Source organism: Heliconius melpomene, chromosome 4 (genome assembly GCF_056956725.1).
Source record: "Heliconius melpomene rosina isolate 202511_hmr_F chromosome 4, ASM5695672v1, whole genome shotgun sequence".
In the NCBI taxonomy this organism is placed as follows: Eukaryota; Metazoa; Arthropoda; class Insecta; order Lepidoptera; family Nymphalidae; genus Heliconius; species Heliconius melpomene.
In genome coordinates this window covers 6956799-6976300 of record NC_140392.1, presented here as the reverse complement: position 1 = coordinate 6976300, position 19502 = coordinate 6956799, and the positions used below count along the sequence as shown (strand labels likewise).

At 32.9% G+C, this 19502-nt stretch overlaps 1 protein-coding gene across 5 annotated transcripts in view; it reads right to left on the bottom strand.

Annotated features, from left to right (window-relative positions):
* Positions 1-19502, bottom strand: part of unc-13 (protein unc13 homolog) — a 65122-nt gene that overhangs the window by 29246 nt on the left and 16374 nt on the right. The window contains exons 2-11 of one of the 5 annotated variants that reach the window (XM_085185131.1): positions 14258-19044; positions 12236-12279; positions 12053-12143; positions 10616-10690; positions 10239-10458; positions 7260-7392; positions 6889-6995; positions 5196-5337; positions 4801-4927; positions 4393-4533 (exon numbers count right to left, since the gene is read on the bottom strand). In XM_085185131.1, coding sequence (XP_085041257.1) covers positions 4393-4533; positions 4801-4927; positions 5196-5337; positions 6889-6995; positions 7260-7392; positions 10239-10458; positions 10616-10690; positions 12053-12143; positions 12236-12279; positions 14258-18763 — 5586 coding nt within the window. In that variant the 5' untranslated portion in view covers positions 18764-19044. Of the gene's footprint in view, positions 1-4392; positions 4534-4800; positions 4928-5195; positions 5338-6638; positions 6746-6888; positions 6996-7259; positions 7393-10238; positions 10459-10615; positions 10691-12052; positions 12144-12235; positions 12280-14257; positions 19445-19502 lie in introns of those variants that run through there. The other 4 variants (XM_085185130.1, XM_085185132.1, XM_085185133.1 and 1 more) reach the window with 4 other exon arrangements.

Here is a 19502-nt window from a genome sequence, read left to right as displayed (position 1 = left end):
AATACGTAAGGAGGCTTGTCCTGAACTAACATATTAAAATAGTGTATAATGTGTGTATTCTCTTCATCTTGTCAACAGAAGAAATATTTTTTTTAATTCCCCTGAGTGGAAATGGACCCTACAACTTTTGCGTTTACAGTTTCGAAACTAAAAATATTTATAAAATATAATAAAAAAAAATATTGGTTGTAACGTTAGTATTGTTTGCAAAGTAGACTCTTATCTCTTATGTTATGAAATAATTGCGAATATCACGATTGTAGTTCCTATTGTATTTATAGACTTTCGATTTAATGCTATCATCGATGGAAATAAAAAGTATATAATATTTTTTTTTATATTCTAAATTTGTGTAGGTACCTAAGTCAGATAGAAAATTTTGTTAACTTTAATATCGATCCCAATCGTGGAACTACCAGAGGTGAAGAGGTGAAGATATACCAGAGGTGAAGTTGGCTCTTCACCTCTGGTATATCTTCACGGCGCGGCCTTGAGTTCTGCCATTTAAAACGCAATGCCTCCAAAAATCGGAGGAAAGTACCGAACGGAAGTGTCATAGCGCTAGGTCTCCAGGTGCTCTCTGTCTACCCTACTATGTACGGGATATAGCGTGAAGCGTGAATAATAATAATATGTTAATAGAAAAGTAAAAAAAATAAAATAAAAAAAATGTTTTATGTAAACATGTAATTATTTTTTTCGGTAATGACATTTTGGAAAAAAAAAATAACAAAACGGTAAATCTCCTCGCGTCATTTCCTTATAATTAAATACAAAATCAATCAAAGAACAAAAGCCTAATAGAAGAATAGGTTATTGAAAAGTTGCTGACAGAAGATTAATCGTGTTTCACTGAGACAGACTTTTCGTGTAATGTTCGAAGCAACAGTCCGTAAAAAGATGAAGGAAAACTCAGCCAGTTCGTGTAAGTTTTAATAATATTGGATTTTCTTGAACGAGGATGTGAGCTTCCAATGCATATCTATGTGAGGTAAGCATAGATTTTTTCCTAGTTTTTCGTTTGGAAAGTCAGTAAATAGGTCGTCATTTATATAAGAAAATTGCTTAATATAATTATGCCGAGGTATTAATGATAGAATATATTTATACATTGTATCAATATATTATAATACTGAATTAAAACAAAGAATACATTTTATTAATTAATTTTAATGGTTTTGTATTGTCATAATTTCTTAATATTTTCTTTTATTTCTTACTTACAAAAGTTTTGATATAACAGAAAAAAAAATCTTAAGAATTATAAAAGAACTTTTACATAATTGCCAGGGGATATCATTAAATCAACCGCACCAAAAATATTATCCAAAAAAAAACAGCAAAATTTCCTCTCAATCGATAACCTTTTGTCCAGTCTAGAATACAGTTGAAAAATTGAACTTACAAGTACTAGCTGACTACCAAAGCGACTTATATAAAAGCTTTTAGTACTAGCAGAACTAAGTAACAGAGAACTTATATTGCGCACATAGTCACACGTACTCTCTGAAAGCTCAACCCACTGACATAGTGAAAAACGACATTCACTATTTATGCGTTTTTCTTGATTCGTAGTTCCTTTCCGTTTATCGCTAAATTGGATCAAAGAAAGGTAGGATTTGAATGGACATTCTACGTGGAAATCTAACCTGATGGGAATAAAAAAGGCATTGTTATATATGTATGTATATAGTACACTAGCGGACCGGACCGGACGAATAAATGGCATGTCAAATTAGAAAGTATTTTAATTTATTAGTATATATGTGTAATGTAATATTATATAGCCTATAGCACTTCTGAAGAATACAGCTTTCATACAAAACAAAAATAAAGTAAATCGATCCAGTAGATCCAGAGATCTTAGCGTTCAAACAAACAAACAAACAAACAAACTCTTCCGCTTTATTATATTAGTATAAGAAGTATAGATTTATATATTCCAGTCTAATATTATGGATGAAATTATATTTGTTGGGACCAGGGCGCAGGGACACACGCGTGTGACTGCGTGATAGGTGATGGGTTCACTTCCTATTCGAGGTTATGAAATATTTAATATTTTCATTTCTTGGCTTCTATGTGAGGGCAAAACAGGGTGTTGAGTTTCGCAATTTCTACAAAATTGAACAGGAAATGAGGTGCGGTATGTTGTAACACTAGTCTAAAGAAAAAAGAGTTTTAAAAATAGTCTTAAAACAGTTAAGTATATAATTTTAAAAAATCGAATAATGCGACTATGGCTTTGTAATTTTAATAATCTCGCAATTTGGCATTTGAAACTGAAATTTAAAAACTAATTAAACATTTTAATTAAAATATTCGTTTTAAAGCAAAATAACATCCAAAATAACTTATTTCGACTGAAATATTACGCAATAAGCTCTTACGTAACACATATCACCCGTGGGCATAATAAAGTCTTATGCAGATGGAGAAATTCTCTTACATTCCATACAAATATCCAGCACAGCTTTTAGGAAAAGCTAAACGTGAAAGTTACACAAGTTTTACTTCATACTGTCTCGAACTTTAGAGCAACCCGTTTAATATTTGCGGAATTGACAAGGAAACGTATACAAACAATGTGATTTTATGAATATTATAAAATACGTCCAAAAGCCTTTGGTAAAATAGTTAAATGAAAATTTTAATATTTGTAATATTAAATTTGGGATTATATTTATATGAATAATAAAACAAAATAAGAGAGAATTGCGCAGAGGCACAAACGTGCGACTGTAAACGCGAGGTTGTGAGTTCGATTCCTACTCGAGAAAATGAAACATTTATTGTTTTCATTTTCTCACTCTAGAAACGGGGTAAAGCGCAATTAAGTTCCGTCATTTATCACGTCATGTTTCCAAAATTTGGCGGAATGTGAGAAAAGGAGGTGCCTTAATGAGAACGGTAATGCCTTAACACTGGTTTCCCACCTTCTGCGAAGCCACACAAAAATGTCAAACCAATCGGTTTCAGGTTAGTGCTTTTGGTGATACGTCCAAATGCTGGAACACTTACATAGCATAATATTATTGTGTGTTGTTTTGTAAATAAGCGAAGTGAGAAAACTCTATGCCGAATTTTGTCTTACGCTGGAGAAAAGAAAAAAAAATATTTTGAAAAAAGTTTTAATCAAAACCTACTATCTTTGTTGTTACAGTCAGATTTTATTCCAATGCGTTACTATGGATTATTTAAGCTCCAACAAAAAAACAAAATTACCTTTAAAGTAAGTACTCGTTGCTCCAAATTGTGATTGGCAGTATCATTATTAGTTTTAAGATAAGCGATACAAGGGCCATTTTTAAAATTTACATTGAAATATCTCTAAATGCGGGGATGAAATTATACTTAAATAGCCGGCTAGCAGTTTGGGGTAGTTAGTAATGTCCCCTAACTTTCCACATTTATTCGAAAGTTGCCCCATCAAACTTTGTTATCAGCCTCGTCTATGATTATGGCGTAAAGAAGCATTATCACGTTCGAGAAATCTAATAAAAAATTGTTTAATATTTTTATATTTCTTTACGGATAAAGCCAATCATAACATGCTCCTGGTCCAACTAATGCTAAAATCTTTTATTCATTAGTCTAGAGAGAGGCTTTTATTACGCGGCGAATTTTATACAAAAGGCAATTTTTCATAAATTTTTGTATGCTTGTCTCTTCTTCTTCTTCTTCTTCCTGGCATTAATCACGGTTATTACCAGGGTCTGCCTTTCTACTCAACCTACTCCACTTTGCACGGTCTTTTGTGAATATTTTGCGAGTATGTTTGTCTAAATATTTTATATATTTCAATATAATACCTCCACGGGATCTCGAGATAAATGGTCTTGACAAACAGACAGTCAACTAACAAAATAATCCTATAAGGGTTCCGTTTTTACCTTTCGAGATACGGAACCAACGGATAGAAAAATATATTTCACACACAAATCACGCCATGTTCGCCAAGCCAAGGGAATTAACGTATGCGGTTCGGATTATTGTTCACTATATTCAGTATTCCGGCTATTCCGCTAAGTTAGTAATTGCTGCACAACGCAATGCTTACCGAAGCGTTGGCTTTTGGCCAAGAGGCATGGTGCCAATATATAAAAACCTGTTGAATTTCCCATATGGGGTGTGAAATTGGACGAATGGAACTTGGAAGAAATTTATTATGGTTCATCAATGAAATTTAAATTAATTTAGTTAAGTAGAAATATAATTAACGAGTCAAAAATTAAAAGACTGTAAAATACGTTTAAAATTCTTACTTAACATATCAAACTAAAACGATTTGATTTATTTCAGTAAGCATAATTCGTATCTCATGTTTAATAAAAAAGGATAATATTAAATTTGAATGTTCAATTTAGTGTTTTCCCTTATATCTACACTTACCTGAACGTGATATGGTGCCACCTTCTCCTCCCCCTTTATTTCAACATTGATATGCAACCTGATGGCTCCAGAAACAGCAGACTTGTCTGTCCGCTTCTCTAAATTGTACCAAACGTCCATTTCACCTGACAGTGTCCGCACCTACATCAAAAACCGATGAAATATAAGCTAACACTGTATAAAATGACATTCTAACAACTAAGAGAAAGTAGGCCAAATTGTTAAAAGTACATACAATCATGAAAATCAATAGTTGCGTGTTGAAAAAACATGTTACATGTGAACCATAAATTAAAAATAATTACTTTAAAAATGGGAGCAGCAATGTTGGCTATAGAATATTTTATTATATAATATAATATTTAATGTTCGAATTCCGATAGAAGTATTAGCATTTTTATTATTCACCTCAATTATTGTTTGACCCAAGAAGTCGTCCGATTCCCTTGTCAACTTTTGCCGAAGTTTCGATTTCAAGTCGTTGTCTTCATCCCAGACTCTTACTTTTATCCGATCGGATGAATTGTGGCATTCGCTATAATAAAATAAGCAATTTTGAAGGATTTTATTTTGCAACTTTCAATTTTTTCTTGGATTGTAACTTTTGCTTACATTTTTGTTATGGCAGAAATAAGACTGTTATGTGTATTTTACAAGTAAACATTTACAAGTGATGGTGATGAAAGTGTGACGGTAAACCCGACAGGTTGTGGGTTCGATTCCCAGTTGAGGAAATGAATTATTAAATACATAGGGATACAGAGGGACACAAAAAATATATAAGTTGATGAAATAACACTTACAAGTAAAACTTCTCGTTCCAGACTGGGTTCAGTTCCTGAGGCATTGTTCTGGTTCTCTTCTTCACTTTGCTTACTTGGACGGTTACATATGGGTCGGATGTTCCGCTTTTATCTTTAGCTATCAACCCCTGAGCGCAGATGACTGTATACGAAAAACTCATTTTTAAACATTTATTCATTCTTTTCGTAACATTTATTTTGCTTAACAACATTTATTTTGCTTAATTTAAAATTAAAATGATCTATTTTTCAAAGTACTTCTTTTACTTGGGTTATGATCAAGCTCATTTTTTGGCGTTGCAAAACAAGTTATAGGCAATTGCTTTTACATGAAACAACAAAATTTTATGCAAATTAATACATTTATTTTACTCTGTCATCACAACAGAACTATTAATCATGAGATGATTTGCAATTTACTTAATAACATAATTATGCCTTTATTATAAATATGATCCTAGCAAGTTTAACTTACCTTTCAGAATTGTAACGTTACCTCGATGATTCGTAGCTTAATGCGGGTTTCCTGTGGTATGTTGGAATGGGGGGTAGGAAGACGCTAGCTTCAAATCTACCAGAATTTTATCTATGTATAGGCCCAAACTCGAGTCTAAAACAACTTGAAAATAGCGACTACATTCGCAACTCTAATGCAAACTTGGTCAAGGTAAATTTCAAAATATGAATTAAAATTATGTACGGATATGAAATCTAAATTGGAATTTTCACGAATCGAAAGTTTCAGAAGAGATAGCAGAAGGAAGAAGAGAAAAGGATATTCGTCTTACAGGTTTTGATATCCTGCATGCGTTTGCTTCGCTAAGTTTATGCATTCACCTATTCAGGTCTACTAGGGGGTTTTAAATTTGGATAATTTCGAGTGAATCCATCCAATCGATATATTGTCAGCATAACAGTGTCGGGTCTGGAAGTGAGTGACAGTAACATATTATTAATAGTAGTTCGTGATAGACATGCAAGTGTTTATTTAACAAACGTGTTACCGGATCATTGTTTGCACTTATCATATATTGTGTACAGTGTTAATATAATATGTTTTTCAAATAGTAATAATTAAATTAGTGTGCTCAAATTGTTTAAAAGATTATTATTTTCTGTAAGTGTTAGATTCGTGGAATTTCCTTGTGTAATGGTTGTAATAAGCTACATTTTGTCAATAGAAGTGATTTGAGGCGGTGCACTAACGACCGTGAATGGATTGGGTTAGTAAAGTAAAGTAAGGTAAAGTAAAGTTGCAAAGAAGTTTTTGATATCTGCTAAAATGTTTGATTTGTCCCAAAATAATTGTAAATTTATATTTAAATTTATAAATAAATTTTAACACATATCAAAAAGTGGTATAGAGAAAATAGGCGAAGTCATTTCTAATAGAATCAAATTTTGCGAGCGTGCGGTTCGGAGCCGCAAAAGACCACTGCAAACCTGTAATGGCGATTTTGCAGGACCATTTCGAAGTCCCTTCTATAGTGATTTGCTCGGCCTGTTCGAGGCTGTCTATGTGAGTGTCAGGGTCGACGTTAAAAGTCCGCCTGGCCGCCACATGAAACGAAAATTACTAGTAAATTAAGTGTGTCTGTGTTGTGTTGGTGATGTCCCGATCGGCGCCTCTGAAAATCTGGATCTGGATATCTGCAACGAGATCTGTAAAAAAGATCACGACACATCTTCGAACCTGTGATGGCGATCTTCGCGCTCCACTTTGAGGTGCCATCTAGGACGGACTGCTTCACGGTGCTCATGTGTGCCGAATGTCCCTCTGTTTCAATGCTGAACACCTGTCTGTTGCATATACATAAAGGTCAAAAGCTGTTGTTTTAGTCCGTTTTATGGTAAGTTTTACATAAATGCAATAATCTAATAATCTAGATACATTCAGTCTTATCATTAAACCTGTTCACTGTTAGGCCCGAATATGATATACACTAAGGAGAAAAAATCTTAGATATAAGACACCAGTCACAGTTATACAGTTTTAAGAGTAAAGTACATAGTAAAAAAAAAATTTTTGTAGCAATTGCCGCAGTTGTACTTTCCAAAAATTACCTGATAAGTTCGAAAATTTCTGGCATATCTCGTTCTCGCTGTTTCATTCTCTCCTTCATAGCAGTTATGATTGAATTCGCTTTGTCCTCAGCTCCATGCTTGGAAGACTTTTCGGCAGCCCCTGCGAAACACACTGCTCAGGCGGTGCCAACACTGTTCTTGGTTACTGCGGGTTGCGCCGGGAGGGCCCCCCCGCCCTGCAGTCAGGCCTGCCACGACCACTCAATGGACACAACCTAACCAGATGCCAACTTACAACTGTAACTTTTTATTTTTTATGAACTGTCAGATCTGATTAAGTCGAAAACCTTGAGCGGCGCCAGCCGGAGCAAACCTGAGCACGGCGCCATTTTTTTTAAAACGTATCGTAATGCTATTTCTGTACTAAATATTATAATTGTTTAGCATCAGCCTTATGAAAGTTTCAATTGGCCATAAAAATAGCGTCAAGATAATCAAGAGTTGTATATCCCTTGTGTATTACAGTGTAGTGTTTGTAGCAATTATATATTTTTTATTATTTTACATTATTTATTTTTTTATCAATTTTTTATCAATATTAGTTTATAATATTTGAGGATATAGATAATAAAAAGTACAAATAATAAAAACAAATACATAAACGCGGAAGACCATAAATTATAACATTTAAGGAAAATAAACTAAGACCACATATAATATTGAAGTGGACAGATACTTGGACTGCGTGCACACATTGCTAAACAGGCACATCTGGAATTCATTTCATTGGGGCGCTTGTGTTTCGAAGCTTTAAGGCATCTTTTAACAGTGGTGTTGAAAATGCGGAATGTTTTGAAAGATAATTGAACTAAAAGTTTCACGTTAATTTTGTTTAAGGGCTCTTGACAATTTTCGGCGCTGGGCGGGGTAACCTGTGAGGAACAGGGCCGGTATCCCTATCTAATTGAACACAAGTGTCTACATTTCAAAAACATTGCCAAGGAATCATATAAATAATCGTATTCGTTAGATCGAGTAAGCATATAAATTAATAAAAATAATATGATAAATTTATAACTACGTATTTTTCATAATAAAAAAATGCATAGAAAAGTAATTAATATTCACAAAAATTAAAGATATCAAAATTAAAATGATCAAAAACAACAAAATTAAGAAAAATTTGTAATAATAGAATTAAGAAAACAAAACGAATATAATTTATATGTTTAATATTATATCAATGCTTTTAAAACGTAGACTAACGTATGGTGTTGACGTGCAGTCGACTATTTATCATTATTTTGAAAGAAACATTTAGGAATGGACTTCTTATAAACCGACTGCCCGCCTGGATGATATTTCGAGTATGAATCTGAGTCGAATATATAAGAGGAATGAATTTTGAAAAAACGTAATGTCAATTTTACACCGATAGCCATGCACACCGATAAAGCGAAAAGGATAACTGTATCGGAAGAAGGTCATGCTGTATTATATGAGGTCACACATAAAAATAAGGAAAGAGTAAAAATCAAAATTCAACGTTGAGAAGAAAATATATGATATTTTTATGAAAAATAAATAAATGATTCGAATTAACTATTTACTTCTTTACAATGTTATAACAAACTCCTTTATGTTGCAAGGCCTCAGTAACGTTATAATGTTAGGCCATCGATATACATGTTCTCAGCAACTGACGATCATGCAAGAATTTTAATCATGCATATTTTGTTTTTTAAAGAAATTTAGTCTACAACGATTTTATAATATTTATTTAGCCAATTAATATTACACAACAACGGATATGAATGTTACCTTAGGTTGGGATGTCATCTACGAGTACGTCGCTAAATCTATTCATGTATGTGGAAAATATACTCTTGGTATATGACGATCGTTATATCATTTACTATAGATAACAATAATTTAAATTGAAGCTGATATTGTTTAATTTGCGTATCAAAAATTCGTCGCACTCCAAAGAACATCTTCCAGTCGGCAGAACTCAAATGTGTATCATTAGAAAATGAAAAAGTAGAAATTTTCTTTATTGGAGTGTATGCCTTCAGCCATGACGTACTGCCAGACATATTATATATAGGTACTAATTAATAATATCATTCTATATAAACATTTAATCTAATTTATGAAATGCAACTGATCGGTGATCTTAACCGATGTAAATCGTTAAGGACAAAAAACTTCAGAAGCTGGACGACCTGTCAAGTGCTTTTCAAACTCCATAAAATCAGAAGACTGTGGAATATTCTTTGAACATCCGCTCCATCTCCATACACTTGTGTGTCAAAATGATGTCAAGTGTTATATTATTATAATATAATCTCAAAATAGAATATTAATTTGCATTAGACAAGATCGTTATAATATATTAATAATGATTTTACAAATAATAAACTTTATTTTTAGAGAACTTTCTAAAATTTTTCATGGCTAAGTTTGTCGATTCAGTTCAGCAGACATGCCGAAGAAACCATTTCGCTATATGGAAATCTAACGGCTATTAAGCTTTTTGTAGAATGTTAGAATAAACATGATTGCCTCCGGCGTCGTTGTGCAACAAAGATCTTGTCTACCATGTGACCCACTAGAAGTGCATCTTGACACTACTTCAACTTAATAAGGAGAACGGCGCTTTGCCGCTGCCAGAAAAGTAGAAAACATGGAAGACGTAAGCATGGATATATCTTTATGATGTAACGATCGTCGTATTGAGGGCGTGACCGTGACTTCACACGTGGTTATAGTTTTTCTTAGATTATCTAGATTTTTGTGTTCTATTGGATTGTAACTAAATGTTTCCAATAGGGGTTTAATGTCTATAGCTAGTACTATTATCTTCTTATCAGATTTAACAATTGGCTTAACGATTATAATTAAATATGGTGGCTATTTCAATATATATTTTTTTCATTTCAAGGTATTTTATAACAGGCATATAAGTATTAAGCCAATTGTTACATGAACCTATAACAAATATGAACCGGTACTTACTCTGTAGACAATCAGCGTTGAGCAAATCTTTGCACTTCTCGTGGCATTTGACGCCACACTCCGTACACCTAACTCCTTGCCTGGCGATGCCCCACAGTAAGCCTTCACATTCGTAGCAATAAGTGGGTGACGTCGCTGTCCATAGCACGAAATTATGAGGTGTTGTTGATGATATTGGATAAATAAGAGCTTGCAAAGTCTTCTTGTATACGTGCATTTTCTGTAACATACTCGATTGTCAAATTATTTATATAAAAAAATATAAATACCCGCTTTTTAAGAGTTATTTTATTTCTTGTATCGTCAACCATATTTAGATTTTTTATTATTAAATAACATATAAATGTTAAAACTATTCTGAAATTCATTAGACTTACCAATTCTTCATCATTCAATGTTGCTCGATGAACAGCTGATGTCAAACCTGCGTTCCTTTTGGTAGCAGCCATCGTCTATATAGTGAAAGATTATAAATTAGCTAAAGTTTTTAAAAGAGCGTCCAGAGTTTCTATCCGACTCACATTTTACGGAATATATTTTAACTGTTCTACATAAAATAATATTATGAAAATCCTAAGTTTCATTCTATTTTATGATTATATTTTACTACTCATGCTTTAACTTCAAGCTGTTCTTAAAGCCCGTCCTATTAAAATCTAGTTTATACACTACTTTAATTCAAACATTTTAATTCCATTTAAAATTTACAAAATTAATTTAAGAATTTTAATGTAAAAATGTTAATATGTTAGTGCGGATTTTAAATTAAATAAAAGTGATGCCAGTACAATAAAATACTGTATACGAATCCCCATTGTATACGGGTTTTATTTTATCTCTTAGCAAAGAAACTAAAAATAATAAAAGTAAACATTAGACTAAGCTCGTGCAATTATTTTGCGTTTACCTCCTTCGTAGGTTAAATTTTATAATAACAGGTACACTAACATAATATACCGTTAAAATTTGTAGCAAGGTAGCCATTTCATGCAAATGCTTAGGCGGTTACTTTTACGATTAAATATGTAAACTAATTACAAGTCAAAATTAAAATCAGCCGAATCTAGAAAATTTCAAAATAAACCAATTGCATATCAAAAGCATTAATATAATTATATATAGATCCATGCAGAGAAGAAAGTGTAATTGGGAGAGATATACCTTGAGAACCTGCGGGTCCACGGTAAGGGGTAAAATGCAATAAGATTATTAATTTTAATTAGGAATAGCCAGTTGCATTATATTGATTCTGCTATGTTATGTTAAGTTTCAGGTGACCCCTACATCCACTATACGTTGCAGGTGTTTGGTGTTGGAAGGCCCTCTAAAATCAGGTAGGTAAAGACCACCTACACAAGTAGCATTAGAAGGGAGACACATATATCACAGATATAACATCAAGAAAAGAGAAGGCTTTGTATAGACTGCTCGAAAGTCTTTAACACAAAATAAATTATCAAATATAAATAACTCATATGGAGATGATATTGTTTTTATATTAATAGTTTCAATAAGTATAGCATATGTATATGATCTCCATATAAATTATTTGTTGAAGTATTATACAGAAATTTCCCGTTCAGAAGAAAACATTTATTACGCGCCTAATGTTACTAAGCATCAGGAAGCGTACGTCGATGCGAGCTGTAAACATTAAGGACCTGTTCCAAATATCTACCTTTAAAAGTTACATATAAGTTGAAGTATATAATAAATTCAAGGTAGTCAGTTGAAACGAGTCAAAAAGAAAGAGAACTAGCTCCATTTTATTTTAATAGAAATTAATAACACAGAATAATAAAAAGATTACTTACAAGTTCCGATACGAGGGGAATAGATTTCCTCCTCGGCCTGATATCAGGCATACTATCGATGTTGCTGTAAAACGGATTATCCCCAGGATGTCTGTTGATAAAATAATGAAAAATGTTTATTATTTCTTCATTCATTCATTTGTAATACTTAAAAAAAGAAAATAATAATTATTTAAGTCATACCCATTTCCGCGACCGCCTTGATCATTAAATCCTCCAGTTCCATTCTAAAAATAAACAAAAAATAACAATTAATAACAAAAAAATAAAAGAAAATAAAAATTAAACATTTATTGATAACAAAAAAGAACAACAATAAGTTTAACAATGGGGCAGACGAAATTTTCATACAATTTACTCAATATAACATAATTAAAGCCTTTCATTTTAAAATATATCAACTAGTGGCAGTATCGTAAAAAATATAATAGATGAGTAATTATTAGGCAATAAACAAGTCACGGATAATTGTAAATTTATATGAAAATTTCATCCTTTTTATAAACAATTTAATACTTAACACTGCAAATGGAGAACTAATATACTGTTAACATAGATTCACTAATCAACAAATCCTATTAATATTTTAATAGTTACGAATATTATCGTGAAAAGGTAGTAGCTGTAGTTCTATTATTAGTTAGCTTCTCCAATATTCATTAGTTTGAAAGCATAGATTCGATTAATGTATGTATTTATTAGATAATGGGCCGAGGCTGGATAGAATACACTTCCACGCGTCAATAGTAATATGAAAGCATTTGAATAAATGCATAGCTTAGGTCCTGCCCATACAATTAATTAAAATCTAATTTGTCTACAAATATAATAATTTCATAATACTTTTAGTGCCTTCTAATTTTTTTATAGGTGTCAAGAGCTATACGTTGAACATCCTATAAAATATTAACCCTATGCTAAGGTACATAATACAATTTTTGTTAATTGATGATAGTAATCGACACCCATCACATCAAAATGCTACGTAATGTTTAGCTAACTCATCGTCATCTATCAAATTGTATAGAAACGAAGATATAACAAAGTCTATATATTTAAAGTAAACTAACATTTAAATACAAATATATATATTTTTTTTTATAGACATTTAAAGCATTTTTTTTGTTTAATGATCATAAATTAAATTAATTTAAATATTACCAAATATTACAAATATCAATGAGTAAATATATCTTCGATGAAAGCTACAATTTCTCAATTTTGATTAAGAAAAAAAATTGCTTATGATATGACGTGATATGACGGCGAATAATTTTGTACCTTTAAATTTACTCGTACAACGTGAAGCTGCATCACGTTAAAAGTTAATTTTAATGGAAAAGCATGAATAAGGTTTAGCGCTTTGCACTAAACCACTTAAATCATTAATTAACCAATTATTTTACTTATCAATAATACTGAATATCTTATAATTAATATTTAAGTTATACGATTACTTTAAGCAATGTATAATCACGCATTATTGTAAAAACAAGTTGGAGTCTAAAGCATTTATAAAAATCCAATATTATATTATGTATATCATCAATTGGGTAGGTAAGTAGTCTATTTATTGCCTTAATCATTCTCAGTTATAATGAATTATTAAATAATATATTATAAAATACATAATTACAATATGCTAAGCTAGTCCTCTTATCTTAGTTACACATTCTATTGCTCTGCACACTCATCTATTAAAAGGCAGGAACATTTGAAATTTCTTTAGTCGTTTATTATTCGTATTTTGTTTTTTTCTTAATTTTATAAGCATTTTATTTTTCCAATTATTTTAATATTATCTTCGAATTTAAATGGGTGTATATTGGTTGAATTATAAAATGAATCACAACCTTTGCATTTTTGGTTCCTATGTTTCTAGGAAAATTCGAATTTTGCAGTCAGACAGATACATATATGATAATCAAGCTATAACTGTACTTTGTTAATAATTTAATTCATTAATTATTTTTTAAAATATTTTCTCAACGAGTACCACGAAATGCCATAAAACGTCTACGGTAATTATTATTGTTATTTTATTTAAAGTCTAAAGCAATTAGTAATTCAGCTACATATTAAGATCTAACTTATTAAACTATAAATACTTTACGAATGTCTCATTGGTAACGAAATAATCTAACGAATTCATTTTTTTTAACTTTTTACTCTAATTTCATGAAATTTTTGCATTAGGTAACTTACACCAGCGCTAACTTTATCCTTTTCGGTTGATGGTGTTGTAGCAGCAGGTGTTTCTGTTGTTTTCTCTTCAGCTTTTCTATCTTTAAGAGCCTTCAGGAGCTTCCATTTACTTCCAACTGGGGCGTCTTGCTGAGGTGGTGGCTCTGCTTGCGGAGGTTTCTCCGTTTGTTGGGGTACTTCATAGTCATCTTCAAATTCATCACCACTTTGGACTGGACTATCTGGTCCAGACGTTTCTCCCGAACCTGAATCCGCATATGACTTATCGTCATCTGTTTCTTCTTCTGTAGCTAAATCGTCATCAATCTTCTCATCCATTACTGGAAATGTTGTCACTTCTTTCCATGTTTCTTCGTGTGGTGTTTCATCGCACTTTACTTTAATTGTAGCAGTTTTAAGTTTTAGTTCACGTAAAACAAACGACATCCTTTCTTTTAAGTCTTCTTGTGTTTCATTGGATTCTTCTTCAATTTCAGGCTCTTCTTCTAGTGTTTGTTCTCTTTCAGCTTCAAATTGGGACTGATGTTCCATTTCTTCTAGTTTTCTTAACTCGTAACAATACCATTCATCTTCTGAATCAATACTATCTTCCGTACTTTGGCGTCTTGATGATACTCTAGAACCACTCCGCCAAGAATGTGTACTCTTACTATCATCGTCTTCATGTTTATTTGGTATGTCCAAGCTCTGTTGCTGTCGAGGTTGAAATTTGTTTGGTAAGCCACGTGCACTTTGAATTGATGGACTACGCTCTGTGAAAGAAATTGATTCTGCAGGTACTGAATTGCTGATTATTTCAGGCGGACTGGATTTTGTTGGCTTTTTAGGTTTTGGAATCGGTGGATGCGCCGGTTCTTCTGGAATATTTTGATCAACTTTAGGCGGAGATGTGTCTGAAATTTGATCATCAGACACAGAAGATGATTTTCGTAAGCGATATTTGCCTAGCGCTCTAGATACAGCAAATTCTTGAGAACTTCCATTATAAGATGTGTTATTCTCCACCATTCCTTCATCCAAAGAGGTGGATGTTTTTTTAACGTCTCCGACAGTTGCAAATAGTGAAGCAGGTGAACGATTGTCTTCTTTAATCTCTTCTTCAAAAGGGTCAATATTGGATATATCGGTATCAATATCTAGTTTTTCAAGTTCAGTTATATTATCTTTTTTCATTTGACTGACGCGGGCAAAATGAAAATCAATGTCGTCACTTTTATCTCGAGGTATAACATTACTTTGAAATTTTTCATTTTCTTCGATAATACGCTCACTTTCCCCATCATCATGAAATTCCACTCCTTGTTTTTGTAATTCTTGGATCATTTGCTGTTGTTCAATTATTTCTTGATTATTCATTTTTCTCTGTTTAGGTTTTGCTGGTACTTTCGCAAAAACGTTTCCCTCATGCGTAGAGTCAGAAAACACACTATCAGAATCCTCTGATTGAGCACTAGATCGACCACCAGACCATTCTGTTTCTGATGTTTCGGGGTCAGATAAAGATTGATGACTTGCTTGTTGTTTTCTGCGAGCTTTTTGCAATAGTCCTGACATGGAGGCAACTAAATGATATTTTTTCTTTCTTCTTTGAGCTGATAATATTCTTTCCTTCAAAGATTTCTCTTGTTGAGCTTGTTCTACTGTATCTACGCCAGAAGGTAATGAATGTGACCTATGTTTTTTGGGTAAATGCAAGTCTGGGAGCCAATGACTCACGGATGACATGGCAGATTTTAATGACGATGTTCGTTTGGGTTTCTTAGACTGCTTGTCTTGACCTTTTCCTTTTAGATTAGTTGAAATAGATAAGTACCCTGATTCTGATACTAGCACGCCACTGGAATCAACATATTGCTCTTTTCGTACAACTGAGTGATCAGACATTTGTTTATCGTATCCTTGCATATCATTAATTACATTACCGTTTCTTTGGTCATATTGCTGTTGCTTAAAATATTCTTGTTGCAATTGATTTTGAAATTGTTTTCTTTCTGTTATATTTAGAGAATGAGATTTTAAGCTAGATGTTTCCATAGAACTAGTTGGAGATCGGTTTCCTTGCCACGCTATGCGATCTTCCATTGGCATTCTCTTAGGGGAATCGTACCTACTAGACGTTGGATAGTAAGATAACGCATCTGTAAGATTTCCAGGTGGATATCCAGAACGATGATTATTACTTTTAAAACCATTTTGATGAAAATGTACATCACTCCCACTTACTGTGTTTGCCCTCGTGAGTGATTTTTTACTTAAATTTGCACCAGACATTACAACAGTTTGTGCATGATAACTAGGTTCTGGTGGGTAAGAATCAATCGTTTGTTTAGGAACCGTTTCCGTAATTTCATTTCTATCTAATAACTCGGAAAAATGTGCATCTTCTGTAAGCATGCCTCGAGGCGTACTATAAACAGTAGTAAAAATTGGTTGTCTATTTCCAGCAACAGAATATATTGAGGGTGCTTCATTTTGATAATAATATTCTATATTGTTTAAAGTATTTTGACTAGGCATTGAATATGAAATATCACTTTTTAAAAAACTAGAATCCATTTTTTCCTGTAACCTATTTATATCTATAGAAGAGTCTTTAAAGCTGTCACCTTTACGTAAGCTATATTCTCTTTTGGTATTTTTATCCTCATATGGATATGAATCCACTAAAGTTTCTAAGTAAGGTTTGGAATCTATATCATATGTTACTCTTTGCACAGATTGTGGGGAAGGAATTCTTATCTTATGACTTTCATGAACAGAATGAGTAACTCTTCCTGTTTTTGGCGAACCTGGACTTTTCTCTAAGCTAGACCAACCACTCATTGATGATAATCCTGAATCAGATTTGGCTGCCACAATATTTGCACTGTCTCTTTTTAAATGTTTTGGTGACGTTTTTGGTGACTTTGGCGATCGAGGGCTTAGACGCAAGGTATCTCCTGGTATCGCAGTACTCGCTGATAGCATTGATTGATGTGCTGATAATAACTCATTATCACTCTGAATTGTTGAAAATAGCTCTGCCCCGTTTGGAGGTGCAGGTGGTGGGGGACTGGGGGACTTTCGCAATCTATTTTCCTGATAATTCATATCAATTCTATCATCGGTTGTTTCACTATACATTTCATGAACAGATAAAGGAGAATGTTGTTCTGAAGTTTTATACATTTCATTTAAAGTTTGAGATGTACTTTTAGTAGAAAAATAATTTTGTCTCGATGGATCTACAACATATGGTGAAGTATAATCAAATCTTTCTCTAGATATTGCACTAGGCGATTTAGACGATTTCGCTGCTATTTCAGCATTAGCCACTGCTGAACTGTACGCTAATCTACCTGTAACAGTTGTATAAGGTTCTGTTGTCGTTCTTTCGGGTACAAATTTTCGTCTAGGAGATAAAGTAGGTGGAAGATATTCTAAAGTCCTATCTGTTACGTTATGTTCCGTAAGTGATAATCTGGATGGTGACTTATCACGCATAGTATTTTCCTTTGGTAATGTTAGAATAAAATCATCAAAACTTTTCATCATATCATTAATACCCCAATTTTCTCCTCCTGCGTACATGTTTTTTAATTGTTCATTTATAATGTTTCCGTCTTCTACAAGTGTTTTTGCTTCTATATCTCTATCATGTTTTGCGGTTAATTTTGCTTCTGGACTAAGAAGTCTTGTTTTCAAGTCTTTTAACTCTCTCGAATCTTTATGTAATTGGGTTGTCAGCCTATCTAATTCATGTAATTTATCTACTGTTATTTGATCTATTGTACTTAAGGTAGATAGATGAACTATATCTCTTTCACTTATTCCAGGTCCCCCTTGTAATCCACAGTAGTTTTTATAATCAGTGGCACTATAAATTTGTCGTGAAGTAGTTGGAATAATTTCTACATCAGTTTCCTCAGGTGCTTCCCATATCATATCTAATTGCGAAGGCGGTCTAGATGTTTCCTCACAAACTAGATCATCTCTATACGCCTGATTTAAGCTTCTATAAAAGGCCTCATTAGATTCCATTGCTTCGTCTTGAGGATCTAATAACACTGCACTGCGTCCAATATCTAAACCTTCTTCAATGCCATCCTCAACCGTACCATTTCCCAATATTTCTCTGATCACTTCTAATCTAGACATAGGGTCTCTAGAAGTTACAGTACGACATGCATAGAAATCAAGAAGAGTCGATATAACACCCTGTTGATCGGCGAGCAGTGCTTCAAGTCTTTCTAATCTATCCCACATTCTCACATACTCTTGGCTTAGTAGATCGAGCGCTCGCCATGCATACTTTAATTCAGTTTCTAGAATGTTAAGACGTGTGCCCAGTCGTTCCATATAATCACTGATAATGTAGTCGCCCGAATAAGGTGGAAGATCAGGAGGTAAAGAGAGGGAGCCGACGTCGTCCATATCGACCTCGGCATCCCCACTCCCACCGCCCTCGTTTTCCTCCATCACGTCGTCTGCATCTGCCCCAGCATTGTCGTGAATTTCGTGCATCATCTTCGACGTGGATAGTAGGTCGGATATAACATCTTTCACTATGACTCATCCCATATCGTTTTTATTTTAACAATTTCGACACTAAACTGTTCCACGCTACAGTCAGTTCTGATTTTGGTCATTTTATAACACACACTTTAACACATATTGTATTTCCTATATAGTTCACTTTTATAACTATTAGTACGATTTAACACACTATGTATACTTTGTACTTAGACGGATTTAAATTTATTTGCACTTCATAAAAAATATATTTTAAAATATTGTAAATCACTTTTCTGGAAAAGAAAGAAATATTAGAATTGATTGCTTAAAATACTGATTTGCCCATAAGCTTGTTATATGCAAACCAGTAATGGAATGGGAGTAAACCTCAAATAAACATGTGAACTCAAATATTACTTCAAAATGATTATCCTTAGCTTACTAATTAAATTTACAGGCAAAATTAATATGAGTTAACATGTTATTTTGTTGAGGCAGCTAAGCGGCTCGTACTCGATCCCACATGAGCGTACGACAGAGGTGGAAGGCTATATCCAGTTCAGGATAGGGATGGGAGGACTGGAAGGAAACCAGATAAAGCCACCGCTTCACTAAATGTTAGGTAGGGAATTTGGAAAGGCTAAATGATTTTGCTTGTTTTGTTTGTAAAATATTATTTTAGAAGTTTTCTTTAATTATGAATTTTAAAATTTGCAGAAAAGACTACTTCCAAGTTTCCAAACGATCTGTT